Below are 19,432 nucleotides of genomic sequence, written 5' to 3' on the forward strand. Positions count from 1 at the left end.
AAAACGTATTTCTTCAACAAACTTTGAGTTAAAGAATGTTCAAACAGGACTCTCTTGCCTCAGTTTCAGCTGAGGCTTCAAACCCAAAAAGAATGCCGTAAGTGCCAGAACACCAATGCAGGTCATGCTAACAGACTATGAAACCAGTTTTACTGCTCTTAGCTTACCATCCATTTCAGGGTATGTGAGAAAAGGTGGAAAGATAAATGAGACCTTTAGCATGAATTTCCTTACAAAGAGTTGTTAGCCATACAGATGGCTAGCAGGCACATGAAAAGATGCTCAACATCACTAATTATTAGAGAAATGCAAATAAAAACTACAATGAGGTACCACATCACACCAGTCAGAATGTCCATTATTAAAAGTGTACAAGTAACAAATTCTGGAGAGGGTGTGAAAAAAAGGGAACCCTCCTACACTGTTGGTGGGAATGTAAATTGGTGCAGCCACTATGGAAAACAGTATAGAGGTTCCTCAAAAAACTAACAATAGAGATGCCATATGATCCAGCAATCCCACTCCTGGGCATATATGTGGACAAAACTATAATTCAAAAAGTTACATACACCCCTATGTTCACAGCAGCACTATTCACAATGGCCAAGACATGGAAACAAGCTTTATCCAGATGAATGGATAAAGAAGATGTGGTACATATATACACTAGAATACTACTCGGCCATAAAAAAAGAATAAAATAATGCCACTGGGAGGTACATGGATGGACCTAAAGATTATCATACTAAATGAAGTAAATCAGAAAGAGAAAGACAAATACTGTATGATATCACTTGCATGCGGAATCTAAAATATGACACAAAAAGGATCATGCTGTGACTTATGTCAAAGAGTGTTCTGCCTATGTTTTCCTCTAAGAGTTTGATAGTGTCTGGCTTTACATTTAGGTCTTTAATCCATTTTGAGTTTATTTTTCTGTACGGTGTTAGGGAGTGTTCTAATTTCATTCTTTTACATGTGGCTGTCCAGTTTTCCCAGCACCACTTATTGAAGAGACTGTCTTTTCTCCACTGTATATACTTGCCTCCTTTATCAAAGTTAAGGTGACCATATGTGCATGGGTTTATGCCAACAAACACATGAAAGAATGCTCAACATCATTAATCATTAGAGAAATGCAAATCAAAACTACAGTGAGATATCATCTCACACTGGTCAGAATGGCCATCATCAAACTATCTACAAACAATAAATGCTGGAGAGGGTGGGGAGAAAAGGGAACCCTCTTGCACTGTTGGTGGGAACGTAAATTGATAAAGCCACTATGGAGAACAGTATGGAGGTTCCTTAAAAAACTACAAATAGAGCTACCATACAACCCAGAAATCCCACTACTGGGCATATACCCGGAGAAAACCATAATTCAAAAAGAGTCATGTACCAAAATGTTCATTGCAGCTCTATTTACAATAGCCAGGACATGGAAGCAACCTAAGTGTCCATCAACAGATGAATGGATAAAGAAGATGTGGCACATATATACAATGGAATATTACTCAGCCATAAAAAGAAACGAAATTGAGTTATTTGTAGTGAGGTAGATGGACCTAGAGTCCATCATACAGAGTGAGTCAGTCAGAAAGAGAAAGACAAATACCATGTGCTAACACATATATATGGAATCTAAAAAAAAAAAAAAAAAAAGGTCATGAATAACCTAGGGGTAAGACAGGAATAAAGACACAGACCTACTAGAGAACGGACTTGAGGATATGGGGAGGGGAAGGGTAAGCTGGGACAAAGTGAGGGAGTGGCATGGACATATATACACCACCAAATGTAAAATAGATAGCTAGTGGGAAGCAGCCGCATAGCACAGGGAGATCAGCTCTGTGCTTCGTGACGACCTAGAGGGATGGGATAGGGAGGGTGGGAGGGAGGGAGACGCAAGAGGGAAGAGATATGGGACATATGTATAGGTATAACTGATACACTTTGTTATAAAGCAGAAACTAACCCACCATTGTAAAGCAATTGTACTCCAATAAATATGTTAAAAAAAAAAGAGTTATACAGCAGAAACTAACACAACATTGTAAAGCAATTATACTCCAATAAGAATATTAAAAAAGAAAAAATAAAATAAATAAATAAATAAAAAATATGACACAAATGAACTTTCCTACGAAACAGAAACAGACAGACATAGAGAACAGACTTGTGGTTGTCAAGAGGGAGGGGGGGTGGGGGAGGAAAGGATTGGGAGTTTGGGGTTAGCAGATGTAAAATATTATATAGAGAATGGATAAACAACAAGGTCCTACTGTAATAGCACAGGGAACTATTTTCAATATCTTGTGATAAACCGTAACGAAAAAGAATATGAAAAAGAATGTATATATATGTATAACTGAATCACTTTGCTGCTCAGCAGAAATTAACCCAACATTGTAAAACAACTATGCTTCAATAAAATAAATCTTAAAAAATAAAAGAAAGAGTTGTCAGCATGCTGTGCATTTCACCCTGCCATAGGGTAGAGGCAGGCTGCTTCCTCTTTACTTCAAGCCACATGAGGGACACTTCAAAAAAAGCATCTGAGGTCTGGGCCTATAGTTCAGGAATATGAAAGTACATAATGACTGGACACGTGCCTAAAAAAGTACCAAAAGCAAGAGACTATGGTTACATCAGTGAAAGGCAGCAGAACTAAAAGATTTGGGAGTAAACTTCACTCCCAATGTTGAGGAAGAGCAAGGACGAGTTTTCCCCATGGGCTAAGTGGGTCAACAGGAGAGCAGAACTAGTTCATCATAAAAGGAATTCTATTAACATACACACACTACTGTATATAAAATAGATCATCAGCAAGGACCTACTGTAGAGCACAGGGAACTCTACTCAATATCTTGTACTAATAATGGAATGTTCCTATAACAGAAAAGACTGTGAAAAAGAATACATGTATATATATATATATACACACACACACACACACACACACACACACACATATAACTGAATCACTTTGCTGTACACCTTACACTAACACAACATGGTAAATCAACTATACTGCAATTTAAAAATTACAAAAATTAAAAAAGGAATTCTATCCATGAGGGCTGCCTATAGGACAAAGTGACCTTGACCTGAACAGGTGGCCTCTGTATACATAAGACTGCACAAAGCCAAGGATTAAAGAGGGAGAACTACAGTCTAAAGTCTCTGAAGAGCCTACAAAGCTCCCCATAGGACAATCTGCCACCAGCTGAGCTTCAGGCACACAGGAGGCCGCAATGCAGTGCCCAACTACCCCCATCAAGCAGAAGCTCTTTTATACCCATTAACTCACTCTCTTCCCTATGAGGGCCTGACTCTGAAAGAATCACAAAGAGAAGCTAGCAACAGGGAAGAGATGGATCATGGAGGAATGAAGAAACTGACTATCCTCTTCCAACACACACACACACACACACACACACACACGCACGCACACACGCACGCACACACACACACTCTTCAAGTTTCCAGGAAGTCAGGACAAGTTGGAGAAAGGGAAAAGTCATAAATTGTACAAGAGTCTGAAGTTTTCTTTTTAGATTGGACTGGAATTTGTAATACTTGAAATAAAATAATCGGAAAAGAAGTCTGTAGGACTTTCCTGGGATTTCACCAATGAGCAAGGAAAATGAGTCAGGAGTGCAGGTTTGCAGAGGTAGGGTGGGAAAGAGTAAAGTTTCTGCTTACACTCCACTGAGTCCAACTTGTATAACACATCTGTTATATGTGTAAGGGTAAAAAGAAGTATTTAAAGATAAAAAGATTATGCCCTTGGGGGATAAAATGAAGGCATAAAGTCACTTTCTGGAGTCCATCCATGTCTACAGACAAAATACAATCTCAGTCCTTAGTTTTATGGGCTGTGCTTTGAAATCTTGTATTTATGTGCTAAGTTTCTCTTCTCCTGCAGAGACGGTGTCATTGATTAAACTATGAGTTTGGTACAAAATGGTAAATATGTTAAACCACACTTTTGCTAGGGATCACGGACTATAAAGTTGGACAGATGACCACAACACTCTAAAATTCTGGGCAAAAAAATGTTCTGTTAGAAGGGGAGACAACAGAGACATCTATAATTTAGACCAGTAGTTTCCAGTTATTCTGACTGTGAGGATCTCTTTTAATGTCGTGTCTGTAACTGATTGTTTATTCAATCTAGAAATGATGCTTAATGAACTAAACTGGACTATTATTTTTAGAGGTTAAAAAAAACTTGCACATCGTTATTCCATTTGACTTAGTTCTGATTCTTTTCTCTTTCTTCCTTCATCCCTCCCTTCCTTCCTTCCTCACTCCCTCTCTCCCTCCCTTCTTTCCTTCCTTCCTTCTTTCCTTCTTCCCTCCTTCCCTCCCTTTCTTTCTTGTTTTTCTCCCCTTCAAAATTTTTATGGGTTTAGAGTGCAGGCAGACTTCTAATTATTCTTTTTTAAAAGACATGGTTATGTGGTGAATATGTATAAAATGATGAAAATATACATATACACAGACTAACTCACTCCATAAGAATCCAAGTGCAGCAGTGTTTTGTTTTGTATTATCGTTGCCATGATATAGTGTTGGATGCAGTTGCTAGATGATCTGCCATATCCATCTGGGCTCATCACTCTCTGTTATTGACTCTGAAACACCATGGGAGCCTTTAGTAATCTAAAGAAATTTTATCTTAATAGCTACTCTCTCAAACATGAACCTTATGTCAAGACCAATGTTTATAATGAAATTCTTCAATGAGACAATCAGTATTCGACTCCCACCTCTTTCAAAGATCATTTTTGATATAATTTGAATCATATCCCTCTACTGCTCAAACCCCTTTCAGCACACCATGGCACTCGCACACCTCTATGCAGTGTCTTCTCAAGCATGCTGTTCCCAGTTATTGGTATCCTAGGCACACTGGCTTTCTCTTAGGCCTTTAAAGATAGCTAGATCTTTCCTACCTCTGCACGTGGTGTTCTCTCTGCCTGAATCGCTCCTCCCCTTGCTCTTTGCATGGCTGGCTCCTTCTCATACTTTAAGTCTATGAAATGTTACCTCCCCAGAAAGGACTTCCTTGACCATCCCATTTACTTATGCATCCCCTGCTCTACTAATCTCTACCGCAGTACCCTGTTTGATTCTTTCATGACAGCACAATTTGTTAGTACATGCCATACTCTCTTCTTAACCTGTTTATGAAGTCTCTCACACTAGGCTGTAAGCTCCTTAAAGGCAGGAACCATGTCTGCATTGTTCACTCTGTACACTTCACAAAGGCAGGAATCTACAGAAGCTCAAGAAACATGTACTGGAGTGGTGGGGGTGAGGGGCAGACAAAGGAAAGGAATGAGAAAGGAAGGGATAATTTGGGCATTTCTGAATCATTTGCTGCTGTTATTTCAAGCATAAAAGGGTATTCAGAATGGGCCTTCCCTGGTGGATGCAGGGGACACGGGTTTGAGCCCTGGTCCAGGAAGATCCCACATGCCGCGGAGCAACTAAGCCCGTGCGCCACAACTACTGAGCCTGCACTCTAGAGCCTGCGAGCCACAACTACTGAGTCCACGAGCCACAACTACTGAAGCCTGCGCTCTAGAGCCTGCGAGCCACAACTACTGAGCCCGTGTGCCACAACTACTGAGCCCACACGCCGCAACGAGAAGCCACTACAGTGAGAAGCCCACGCACCGCAACAAAGAGTAGAACCCGCTCGCCGCAACTAGAGAAAGCCCATGCGCAGCAACAAAGACCCAACACAGCCAAAAATAAATAAATAAATAAGGGTATACAGAATAACATAACAAATACTCATGCATCTGCCAGTTGGCTATTTGGCAAATATAGCTGAAGTCCTGTGTGTATCCCTGTCCCCCTTCCCTCCCTCCCCATGCTCCAGGGGTAATCATTCTCTTGCGTTTAGTATTTTCCATTACTACGAATATTTTTATATTTTAATCACATACGAGTAAACTACCAAAAAATATATATTTTATATAATTTTAACTCTGTATGAATATCATTCTGTATATCATCTTTTGTAACTTGTTCTCAAAAATTAAAAAACTGCTTTGCAAACTACTTTCCTTAAAAAAAAGACGAGAAATTTTATTTAAAGGGTAGACACAATGTTCCTACCACAAAATTAGTTTAGTCAATAACATAATGTAATGTTTATCCTTTTAGAAAGAAAGAGTAATGAAGTTAACATGAAGAAAAAAAGTAAATTCTTTAAAATGTGGTAGCATTCTTATTGCTAAGTGTATATAATTAATAACATGCACAGAAGACATGAAGGAAAGAAGATAAAAGTTTAAATTAAATTGCTAAGGAAAATATCATTGTACTTCTAAAAGTAGAGAAAGGTAGAGAATGGTCACTTTGAAAAAAATATACTTTGAAAAAATATAGATATGTCCCTTCAGAGATTCTCTCCACCCAGTGGTACACAGGAAACACTACAGTTTTCTCAAAAAGGAATTTGTAGTGAATTCTATTGATAGCTTTTTAAACACTGCCCCCTAATGTTCACACTCAGCTTCTTCTGAAATGACAAGAGGACCGTGCTAATAAAAATAATCGGGTCCTTCCTCCCTTGTGATCAGTGTAGCAGTTTTGTCCTGTAGACCAGATTTCACAGACTGAGGCAGTCTCAGCCATACAACGGTCAGAATGCATTAAACTCCCAACCACTCCAAGGTTACTCTCATCAGCAGTAAGGGCAACATGTGAGTGAGAACAGACTTTTTGGGCTTGGAAAGCACTGACAAGACATCAATACCACTGGGAAACATCAGGAAAGTCTAGGACCCCAATAAACATGTGCAACTTTAGACTGATCTAATCAGTCTTATTAAAAAAAAACAAACATTGATTACCAAGAATATCAAACTTCTAAAAAAGGAGAGATGGCCCTTGCTTTAGATACACACAAACTCATGACTCACAAATGACGGCTGCTTCCAAAAGAATCTGTTGAAATTTAGACTCCCTGATGAGCAACTCTGTTCATGACTCCCACCGCTGCCAATATGATCCACAACAAATGAAAGAGAATAACAAAAATATATATTCTCAAGGAGACCTGTTCAGTGTCTTGTAATCACAAAGTCCATGTCATCACTTAACAATGATACATGTCTAAACAGAGAAAGTGTAGAAGCACTTAATACCAAGTCAAGAAGCCTGAGTTTTAAACCCATTTGCCGTTAAATAGCTGTGTGACCTTAGGTCCCTCAGCTGTTCTGGGTCTGTTTCCTTATCAGTAATAAAGAAGAGAGAGCTGTGTGAACGTTTCTCTAACGATTGTCAGGAGGTGGAGATACACAGGATTACAGAATAAAGAGGGCTGCTTTTTCAGACTACATATGCCTCTCCCCATCACCCCTTCATGCCCCATCGCTATTACCAAAAAGCATATAATACTCCCATTTTCCCCTTAGCTGAGAACGACTGAGAACTATAATCTATCTCTAAGGCCCTTTGCCACACTAAAATGTTAATACAGGATCTGAGAACTGGAAGAAAACTTAAAAGAGATTCTCCAGTCACAAGACAAGGCCCAGAAGAACTTTTGATTCTAACCGTAGTTAGATACAGATGTGAAACTTTGAGGAAGTGTGAGGCTTCCCAAGTGGATTAGCATTTCATTTTGCTGGGTGATGTGATGAAATACATTATTATTCCCAATCTTCACCCTTCCCGGATCCCATGCCCTTTTCAATGAGACTTTGTAGTTCCTGCCACTAGAGTATTATATTTAACCACCTCTTGGTATTAGGCTTGGCCATATGACTTGCCTTGACCAAATGAATACTAGCAGATGTGATGTGAGCAGAGAGAGGCTTTAAACGTGCTTGTGAGATTAAGTTTGTTCTCTTGTGCTCTTGCCTTTCACTATGAGGAGAACACGTACTTGGTAGCCAGTGGTCCAAGGAGTGTAAGACACGTGCAGAACAGACCTGCAACTTGGAGCCAAACCTAACGAGTCTAGATCAGCTGAATCCCAGCCAATCCACATTTATGACAATGAGAAATAAATACTTACTGTCATGTAAGATTTTGCATTTGTTAGTTATGCAGAATTCTTATGGTTATAGGGTAATTCAGAAGATAATAGTTCACCTATTTTAATATTTTAAACCTCAGCATTTCCATTAGATTGTGAGATTCTAAGGAAAAATCTCTCCCTCTCTCACACACATATAAGTATTTGATACACAGACACAAAAACAAAAGTGTGATTACAGATCTATATAATAGTACATCTGAAAAAGAGTCAGATCTAGTGGCAAACATCTACTATGTCCAGAACCTATCTCTTGTGCTGTTCAGTAGAGAAGTTAATGATCACTGGGCTCTTTGATCTAAATCTAAAATAATAACAATTGTCCAAATATTGCAATTATAGCTTATTTTATATGAAAATACCACCACAAAGACAATTACACCACGAAAAGCACTACTTATACTAAAGAAATGTGTCACAGTCAAAGTATTATAATATCTCAATTAACCTGAATGCACAGAAATAGGAGTATTTTGGTTCTTATAATTTTACGAATAACAAAGATTTTTAAAATAACATTTTTGTGGCTTTTATAGTAAAACAAGATTTTCAGATACCTATTTTAAGATAAATTTACTGAAATATAAGGAGTAAAGTTTTTGTTTGGTTCCCTTTTAAAATATTTTTTAAATGTACTAGTTCCCTTACTGCCTTAGGAAAAAACCTAATGCATAGGGACCTAGTAACAATAAGTGAATATTTACTTCATGGTACGGACTCCTTTGGTACCTTAAAGCAATGATCATTACATTAGTGCTATGGATGAACTACATAAGAAATAACAGATTAGGCCAACTATGCCCTAACCCCAGGCTATCCTCTGAAAGTTTCTTTGGAAAATGTAAACATAACATTTACCACTTACACTTATCTCTGAAAAGTAGAATGCAAAAAAAACAAAAAAGGCAGCTATTAAAAACTCTTTAGCCAAGTTCTGATTATTCATTCATTGAGGTAAGAAACTCCCTACCATGTGTTCTATACTGTGTGCTGAACAAGAGCCTGAAGGATAGTGGGGGAGACAGACAAGTAAAGAGTAAAATATGGTAGACAACAGCCAACCCAGTCTTCAGGGATCGAGAGAAAAAGTCTGCACAGAAGCAATGACATCCAAGGTGAGATCTAAAGGACAAAGACAGAGTTACCGGGTGTGGCAGGGGATTAGTGTTCCAAGCAATGGGAACATCGTGTGTAAAGGCTCTGCCATGAGAGGGAGTGTGGTGCATTTAGGAGATGCGAGTAATTCAGGTCCATACGTGCTTTATGCTTTATGCTTTTCTGCTTCAACTGTCTATGAAAATAAACCCTTTCCTCACTTCGCCTCCGGGTTCTCCTCCCACCTCACTGACGATTCCTTCACGACTTCCTTCACTGTGTCATCATTGTCTCCTAAACATCTACTCATGGGAGTGCATCAGGCTCAGCCACTCAGACTCTCCTTTTTCTATCTAAACTCACTCTGTAAAAGATCAAATACAGCCTTCAAATACCATGTATTTGCTCATAACTATAAAATTTTACATCTCCTGACTCTTAGATCCAAGCCCTTACTCTACATTTCAAGCTAGACTTGGACTTGACATTCCAAGTCCAAACGTGATGTTCTCCCTCCCAAAGCTTCTTTCCACAGTGCTACTCGACTCTGTAAACAACAATTCTTCTAATCGCTCAGGCCAAAACCCTAGAGTCTTCCTTAACTCTAGTCTTTCTCTGATACTCACATCTCATCCATCTGCAAACCTTACCCCTTTTTCTCGAAAACATTCAGAATTCTATCACTCTTTAACGACCTCGACCACTGCTACTCTAATTCAAGCCCCCATCATCTGTAGCCTGGACTATGTCAATAGCTTCGTAATTGTTCTCCCACTACCCTTGTCCTCGACAGTCTATTCTTAACACAGTAGCTAGAGTGATCCTTTTAAAAATGTCAGGTCGCATCATTCCTCTGCTTAAAACTCTCCATTAGTTTATAATCTTACTCGAAGTAAAAGCCTAATTCCTTAAGAGCAGCCCACAAGCCTTTACTAACCATCATCTTACTAACCATTATCTCCCTGATTTTCTTCCTACTACATTCCCCCTAACTCACTGTTTCAGTCATCCTTGCTGGTCCTCAAACAGGCCCAACACAGTCTTGCCCTAGGTCCTTTGCACTTGCTGTTCCCCTTGCCCGAAACCCTCATTGCCAATAATGATACGATTCACTCCTTTACTTCATTCAGGTCTCGGCTTAAATGTCCCCTTTATCAATGAAGACTTGTCTCACCTCCCAGTATAAAATAGACCCTCCTAACCTCATCCCCCTTGCCCTGTTTAGTTTTTCTCTTTTGACCTTATCACTACTGCACTCAAATACAAAACACAAAAGAATGTGTTTACTTATTTACTATCTATCTCCCTAACCTAGAATGTAAATCTGCTGAAGAGCATATATATGTGTTATTCATTCCTGTATCTCAGAAGCTTAGAATACTGCCTGGCAGATCACAGGTCTGCAGTAAATATTTGGTGGATGAATTAATAAAATCTGAAAATCTTATAAATTATTCTGACAAAAGCTATTAATGTAACTTTCTATTTTAAGAAAAACTTTTTAATACTGTATTCCTAATTAATAGCTAAGTGCTTATAAACTATGTAAAGATAACTAATACAATCACTTTTTTCCCTTTAGCCTAAAGACATACTTATATACACACAAACACACACACAGAGTTCACCATCAAGGGCTGAACAATCTAAAAGACTTCATAGCACTCTTTTCCTTCAGTTGGCTTTAGCACTTTTGAATATATTGAAGCAGTATGTTGAGATCCTATGTTATCTTAAAGCCAATTAATATCTCACCTGTAATTCTACATATAAGTTAATAATAGTACCTTGTCAGTATTTGAGAAATATCAGTAGAAAAACTGGCAAAACTACAGGCAGACAATTCACAGAAGAAATATGAAAAATGTTCATTTAGGTTAATGTTCTTTAGTGATTAATTTTCAACAACCTAAAATGGCTCGGCAGGGAGGGAGAGCAGAAGCACCTCAAGCGCGAGGTTTCTTATATACAGAAAGAGACACAGAAACTGGAAAACCTCGCCACTGACGAGGGTGTGGTGCTGAGATACCTGTGATGGAACAGTAGACCATGTGAGGCGCTACCACGTCTATATCTTCATAGCCCAGCCCCATTGCAGACAATTTGCCAGGGACATAGTTTTCCACAAATACATCACAAACAGCTGCAAGCTGAAAGAAGAGGTGAAGATGAGTCAGACTTCTTAAGGGACTTCCCAGCTTTCAACAAATCCCCACATGATAGAATTCTAATTTCAGTAAACACAATTGATCCTCGCTTTGTAAAAGCCCAGAAAAATCACAGGAAAAGTAGAATTACAAAGTATTCTTAGATAAACACGAAAGCTCTGGTCAACTACCTGAGGTATTACTGCCAGTAAAACAATGGGTATTAAAATTTTCAGTTATTACCATGGTATTAAGTGGATTCTGCTTACATTAAATGTAAGAAATTATCTAGGCTACATGGTCTATCTAAATATATTCTCAGAAGTTTAGGTAAAAAAATTAGAATATAAGAACATAAAATATACAAAAAATATCTTTTAACCCCTTTAAAATAAAACTAAATACAATGTCTTTACTACTCCATCCTTATTATGTAATAGTCCTCATTACAACATGTACATATAGGCACTTAATACATGTAAACATGATTCTGAATTGCTTTCACACTTTCCAGATGCTTTCTTTCCAAAGAGTTTTAAATGTATTTAATGAACCATTTAAAAAAAAAAAACTGCTAAACTATAACCCAGTAAATCAGTAACTGTCAGAAACAAAACCCCAACTCTGATTCCCAGATCACTGCAACAAGCCATCGTAAACCTTAATCTTAAAATTCTTTTCAAAATTTCAATTGTGACTACATATCTTTTTTTTTTTTTTTTTTTTTTTGCGGTACGTGGGCCTCTCACTGTTGTGGACTCTCCCGTTGTGGAGCACAGGCTCCAGACGCACAGGCTCAGCAGCCATGGCTCACGGGCCTAGCGGCTCCGCGGCATGTGGAGTCTTCCGGGACCGGGGCACAAACCCGTGTCCCCTGCATCAGCAGGCGGACTCTCAACCACTTGCGCCACCAGGGAAGCCCAATTCAATAATTTTTTAATTGCCATGTTGACATAGATATACTCTCACACATCAAACTAATGTAATAGAATAAGACTCTGGACCAGGGGTGGGCAAACTTTTTTCATAAAATGTGAAAAAGTAAATATTTTAGCCTTTTTAGGCCACATACATTCCCTGTCACATGTTCTTTATTTTTCTTTAACAATCTTTAAAACTGTAAAATTTACCATGGGCTATGCAAAAACAAACTTGATTTGGCCCACACAGTCTGCCAACCTCTGCTCTAGATGGAAAATAACTGAATTTATATAAACTTTAGAAGGAAACGTCAATAAATTGAATGCCTGTTTGTTATTGTGTCACCAAATTTGGAGTGTGTTTGACTTAACAAAATTGAGGGGGAGGAGATCTTAGGAGGCATCTCAGGGAAATAAGCTGTTATCCTCCAGAGCTCCTGAAACAGGTAACAGGGGCCCAGGTGACCACCTGTCAGAAGAGGAATGATACATACATTAAGATACAGGACAGAGAGAGAGAAAGGTTTTCAAGTATGCACCCCAAATCTTAAGCCATACAGGCATCCTTTCCAGATTTCAGGTGCCAATTAACATTCGAGCTGCTTCTCACATGGGCAACTCTATGCAGTATGCCCCAGGGACAGCCCAAGTAGAGATGTGTTTATTTTTTGTTAATGGTTCTACCAAGCCTTGCTTGGAAAATGTGGAGGGAGAATGGGTGTTAGTATAAATAAAACACAAAGCTACAGTTACATTGTCATTTATTCCACATATTTTTCTGAGCTTCTGTCTGCTACTTACACAGCGCTCCTGCAGGCACTAAAGAAAACAAGCTGCATCAAACACACCTAGATTCTTACACCAGTCATCTCTCTGATGCGTATTCTGCATGGTGCACAGTACAGTACCTTATGCAAATGACATTTGATAAATTATTTTTAATGTTAAAACTCTGTGTGGGTTCCTCAAAAAGTTAAACACAGTTAAGATATGACTCAGAGATGCCAATCCTAGGTATATACCCAAAATAATTGAAAGCAGGGACTTGAACAGGTACTTGTATCCAAATGTTCATAGCAGCATTATTCACAACAGCCAAAAGATGGAAACAACCCAAGTATCCATCAACAGACAAATAAATCCATCCAGTAAAGTAGAATATGATTCAGCCATAAAAAGGAGCAAAGTTCTGATACATGCTACAACATGGATGAACCTTGAAAACATTATGCTAAGTAAAATTAACCAGGCACAAAAGTACAAATATTATATGATTTCACTTATATGAAATATCTAGAATAGGCAAATTCATAAAGACAGACAGTAAATTAGAAGTTATCAGAGGCTGAGGGGAGAAGGAAGTGGAGAATTATTGGTTAATGGATACAGTTTGTTTGGAATGATTAAACATAAAGGAAATACACAGCAGTGATGGTTGCACACAATTATGAATGTCATTAATGCTACTGAACTGTACAGTAAAAATGGTTAAAATGACATTTTATGTTATATATATTATACCACAATTTTAAAACTTTTAACTACATAGGGTATTTGTATTTTTAGATTTCTATACCATCATAAATCACATTTCAATTCACATAAAGTATTCAGCTGGATCACAAACAAATTCACTGTTTCAATAAGACAAGAAAATAAATATAATGAATAAGTTATATTAATAGAAAAGTATTCAGAATGTATAAACAGAAAACATTAAAAAACAATATACATTGTGTTATCTCATGTTTATTGGAAAAAATGAGTATACAAGGACATAAAGAGATTTGATATGATACACTAAAATATTAATCTTTTTGTCCATGAGCAGATACTACTTGTATAACAACAGAAAAAAAATTTAAGCTAAAAAGAGGTGTGCTCAGAGTACCATGTAGTATAACTCTCCGAAGTTATAAGAAAAATATGGAAAAGTTAAATTTAGAAGCTAAAGACTTCCACTGATAAAGATGCCCAGTAGCTTTTTATTATTACCCAAGAACTCAATATGTATGCATTATGATACTTATTGATAAAATATCCCTAGAAAAGTGTATAGCACAGAAGTTATTCTTTGCTCCATTTTATAAATATTTATTTTAAATAAACACATACTATCTATTTACTAGATACTGATTCTTAGTGAGTCTGCCATCCAACATATTCTCCCTCCCTCTCTCTTTAGGGATATGTACCCATTTCAAGATCACGTATGTTCCCTAAAGCGTTAACTAATGCATTCGTTAAAATTCTAAGCAGTGCAGTGCTGAAATCAGAGACATCACAAACCTCCCTGAGTTACATGGATCTCCACACTATCTACAAGTAATATACAAGTCAACTGCTTCAGTGGAGACCAAACATTTATCGCATTTCCCTGATCCAAGGATCTACTAGGAAATAAAGTGAGGGGGGAAGAAAGACTTGTTCCCAGTTTTGCTGGTGATCACCTCTTCCTCATCTTGGCGCTCACAGATCACCTAATAATCTATTCTAGAATCTTACCCACAATAAGAAACAAGCACAATTTTGCATGTTAGAGAACTCATCATCTTTTTCTTTTCTTCTGGGAAAAAAAATTTAGGAACAGACTGGATGAGCAAGATCAGAAATAGAGGGGAAGTGACGATAAGAATTTAACCACATTTATCAGTAAAAAAAAAATCATAAAATAATTTTTAAATGTATGTCAAAGAATGTCCTTACTCTTAGATGTATTCTGCAAATGCTCCTCCCCCTGAGCTATACCCCCCAGGAGATGTCTCCTGAAGGATTTAAGGACAAAGTTTCATATCTTTCACTTACTTTCAAATAGTTCAAAATCAGACACACACATACCACATGTATTCATATGTAAATAAACAAATATAGCAAAATCTTAAAACTGTTGCATCTAGGCATAGGGTAAATAAGAGTTCATTATACTACTCTTTCCATTTTTCTGTATGTTTGAATTTTTCATAATAAGATGTTGGAGGAAAATAAAACCCATGACACTGCTCTATTGGCCATGATTCACACCCACAATACGGATACTGTCACTGTCAACTAATTAACATAGAGAATTATTTGAAATATAGATGACGTGTTAGGAAGTTATCAAATCATATTGCCATGAAAATACATAGACTTTTCTAAGCAGAGCTTTCTTTTCTACACAACCTATTTTTGGTTAGCCTGGTTGACAAAGGAGTCATACTTTTTGGAGCTCTCATGTATCCAGCTGACTGCTTTGTATAATACTCTGGAACTGTATCTATAAACTAGACTCATTATATTAGCAATCATACCCACCAAGGTCTGAATACAAAGGTTGTTTTGCTACTTTTAAGACCAAAAGAGAAATCCATGCCAGAAAGAATAAAAAGACTAGGCAAAAAATAACTTTTCCTCTAGGCAGTAAGATATATAACTTATGAACTGTATAACTAGCTGAAAGCAAAAGATATGCAAAATGACTGCAGACAATCTATTAAAGTTTAATATGAGTTGAAATGTACTTTATCATTATCAGACATGAAGAGAAACCATGCCCATAATGAAACAATTTAAAATTGTTACAGTCTGGTGGAGGACACAGGCAGGATCCAAAGAGAGTGAGAAAGATGTCCCAGCAAATTCATTTCTTTTGGTTAGAATTATACATGTAGGCCTAAAATACTCCAATGTACACTGATGTCTTAGGAGCAAGAGTTATGAATTCCACCTAACACTGCCCCATTGAAAAACCCTAATGAACTTGTAAAGTATTTGTTAAATCAAATCTAAAACCTTCACTATTCAGGATAAAATATCAAAATGTTCTGAAATGGAAGCAAATAAGCAGGAACTGTGAACACTGAAGGTGGAACTGAGAAACATAAACCAGAAAGAGAAGAATTAAGCACAATCTCCTAGATGATTCATCATCATCACCATCAGCAGCAGCAGCAGCATAACAACTACTGAAAAGATAAAAAGAAGGGCCTGACACTACTGGGCATACACCCTGAGAAACCATAATTCAAACAGAGTCATGTACCAAAATGTTCACTGCAGCTCTATTTACAATAGCCAGGACATGGAAGCAACCTAACTGTCCATCAACAGATGAATGGATAAAGAAGATGTGGCACATATATACAATGGAATATTACTCAAACATAAAAAGAAACGAAATTGAGCTATTTGTAATGAGGTGGATGGACCTAGAGTCTGTCATACAGAGTGAAGTAAGTCAGAAAGAGAAAGACAAATACCGTATACTAACATACATATATGGAATTTAAGAAAAAAAAATGTCATGAAGAACCTAGGGGTAAGACAGGAATAAAGACACAGACCTACTAGAGAATGGACTTGAGGATATGGGGAGGGGGAAGGGTAAGCTGTGACAGTGAGAGAGTGGCATGGACATATATACACTACCAAATGTAAAATAGATAGCTAGTGGGAAGCAGCCGCATAGCACAGGGAGATCAGCTCGGTGCTTTGTGACCACCTAGAGGGGTGGGATAGGGAGGGTGGGAGGGAGGGAGACGCAAGAGGGAAGAGATATGGGAACATATGTATATGTATAACTGATTCACTTTGTTATAAAGCAGAAACTAACACACCATTGTAAAACAATTATACTCCAATAAAGATGTAAAAAAAAAAAAAAACAAAGAAGGGCCTGAGAATGAAGACAATGGGAGTTGAGTCCAAGATGAGGGTCGCTGCCATAGACAAACAAGGCAGGGTGGGCTTCCTTGGTGGCACAGTGGTTGAGAATCTGCCTGCCAATGCAGGGGACACGTGTTCGAGCCTTGGTCTGGGAAGATCCCACATGCCGCGGAACAGCTAAGCCCGTGCGCCACAACTACTGAGCCTGAGCTCTAGAGCCTGCGAGCCATAACTGAGCCCACATGCCACAACTACTGAAGCCTGCGTGCCTAGAGCTGGTGCTCCGCAACAAGAGAAGCCACTGCAATGAGAAGCCCACACACCGCAACGAAGAGTAGCCCCCGCCTGCCGCAACTAGAGAAAGCCCGGACGCAGAAATGAAGACCCAATGCAGCCAAAAATGAAAAAATAAAATAAATAAATTTATTTAAAAAAAAACAAGGCAAGGCAATAATAACAAAGAACAATTTAGAAAAATTATATTAAGTTGCAACTGAAAAATAAAATAAAAACAAGCAAACAAACCTAAGTTATGCTATAGAAAAGATGTAGGAAAACAGGACAGTGAGATCAGGACAATTATCAAGCTTTGGGTTTAACATATATCTAGTAAAATTCTAAGTTTGCTGGATTGATCCAACAGAACCAGAGCGGATGATCACTGATTCTGATCTTAATAATTAGAAGACGTTATTTTTCAATCAGCCAGATGATAAGGAAAGAAGCATCAGAGCAATGAAGCTAAAATTGATACTTTGATATAAAACAAATTTGGGGATTTGGTTCTCTAATCAAGGAGATTTACATCCATTACATTTGACTTCAAACTTTTTTTTAAATTTAATTAATTTATTTATTTATGGCTGTGTTGGGTCTTCGCCGCTGCGCACGGGCTCTTTCCAGTTGCAGTGAGCAGGGGCACGGGCCTCTCATGGCAGTGGCCTCCCCTGCTGCGGAGCGCAGGCTCTAAGCGCAGGCTCAGTAGTTGTGGTGCACGGGCCCAGCAGCTCCGCGGCATGTGGGATCCTCCAGGGCCAGGGCTCGAACCTGTGTCCCCTGCCCTGGCAGGTGGATTCTTAACCACAGCGCCACCAGGGAAGCCCTAGACTTCAAACTTTAACAAGAATGGCAAACAAGTTTTATCTCACGTGATGAATCCACCTTCATGTGCACCGGGAACAATAGTAATAGTTAATGCTGAATGAGTGCTGACTATGACTATGGCAGGCACCCTTCTTCACATTTTACACAACATTAACTCAGTTCTAACAACCCTAAGAAGTAGGTATTATTACTGTCCCCATTTTGCTAATAAGGGAACTGAGGCATAAAGAAGTTAAGTAACCTGCCTGAAGTCACATGGCTAGTAAGTAAAGAAGGCAGAATTTGAATCCCAGCAGAACACTGGGGTATTCCCCTAACCATTGTGCTGGCCCCTCAAGGAAAGATGCCAAGATCAGGTCTGCACACATCAGCCATCTGAATAAGTGTTAGAAAAACCTTGGGCTCTACAGTGATGTAGACCTAGGGTTCAAACTTCAGCTCCTCCCTTTACTAGCTATGTGATCTTCAGACAATCACTCAAGCCCCTTGAGACTCATTTCACCTCTTGTGAAAATGAGGATATACTACTTCATTTACAAGGAAAATTCTGAAGATTTGAGAAGATAATATGAATAAAGTACCCAGGCCTAAGATCTGATGCAGGGCAGGCACTCGGTCAATGGACACTAGTGCCATAACTGAACACTCTGACACGATGGAGAAATGTTAAACACAATATACCAGAAATTATAAAGCAAATTATACTTAGAATAAAAACGAAGTTAAACTCAAATGGCACTTACAGCAAAATTTCAGATTGCCAATGAAATAATGTTTTAAAATATTTTTACTCATATTCAAATCCCTAATTACAACCCAGGTGACAAGATGCCTTCTGTAGAGCATACTGTACCTCTTTGATGATTTTCACCCCTTTTGGATCCTTGATATTAACAGCTATACTCTAAAAATTAAAAATATATATATTAAAACAGTATCTTAAAAATTTTTCTTATTGCTCACAGTTCAATAAGAGAGCCATTCATATTACAGATTTCTCCTCTTAAAGTAAATGCATTTTCCTCACGAAGAAACATTTAAATAATTTTTACTGATTTTATTTTCAATTCGGATATGTTAGGATGATAGTAAGGATTATAGTAAAAATTCTTCAAATAATAATACCAAATGTAGGCAATTAGCAATCTCCAAAAGAATAACAAATGTAACAAATCAAGTGATTCCTCACTTTAATAAAATTATTTCCATTAAAAAACATTATAGGGCTTCCCTGGTGGCGCAGTGCTTGGGAGTCCGCCTGCCGATGCAGGGGACATGGGTTCGTGCCCCGGTCCGGGAAGATCCCACATGCTGCGGAGCGGCTGGGCCCATGAGCCATGGCCGCTGAGCCTGCGCGTCCAGAGCCTGTGCTCCGCAACGGGAGAGGCCACAGCAGTGAGAGGCCCGCGTACCGGGAAAAAAAAAAAAAAAAAAAAAACCAGTATAAATTCTCA

General features: G+C 38.2%; 1 protein-coding gene across 1 annotated transcript in view; it reads right to left on the reverse strand.

Moving 5' to 3' along the window:
- SUGCT (succinyl-CoA:glutarate-CoA transferase) overlaps positions 1–19,432 on the reverse strand; it is a 683,256-nt gene that overhangs the window by 647,204 nt on the left and 16,620 nt on the right. Inside the window, exons 5-6 of the mRNA XM_082846503.1 lie at positions 18,832–18,882; positions 11,193–11,313 (exon numbers count right to left, since the gene is read on the reverse strand). Of these exons, the coding sequence (XP_082702629.1) occupies positions 11,193–11,313; positions 18,832–18,882 (172 nt within the window). The remainder of the gene's footprint in view (positions 1–11,192; positions 11,314–18,831; positions 18,883–19,432) is intronic.

Source organism: Leucopleurus acutus (assembly GCF_964270905.1).
Source record: "Leucopleurus acutus genome assembly, chromosome: 9".
Lineage (NCBI taxonomy): Eukaryota > Metazoa > Chordata > Mammalia > Artiodactyla > Delphinidae > Leucopleurus > Leucopleurus acutus.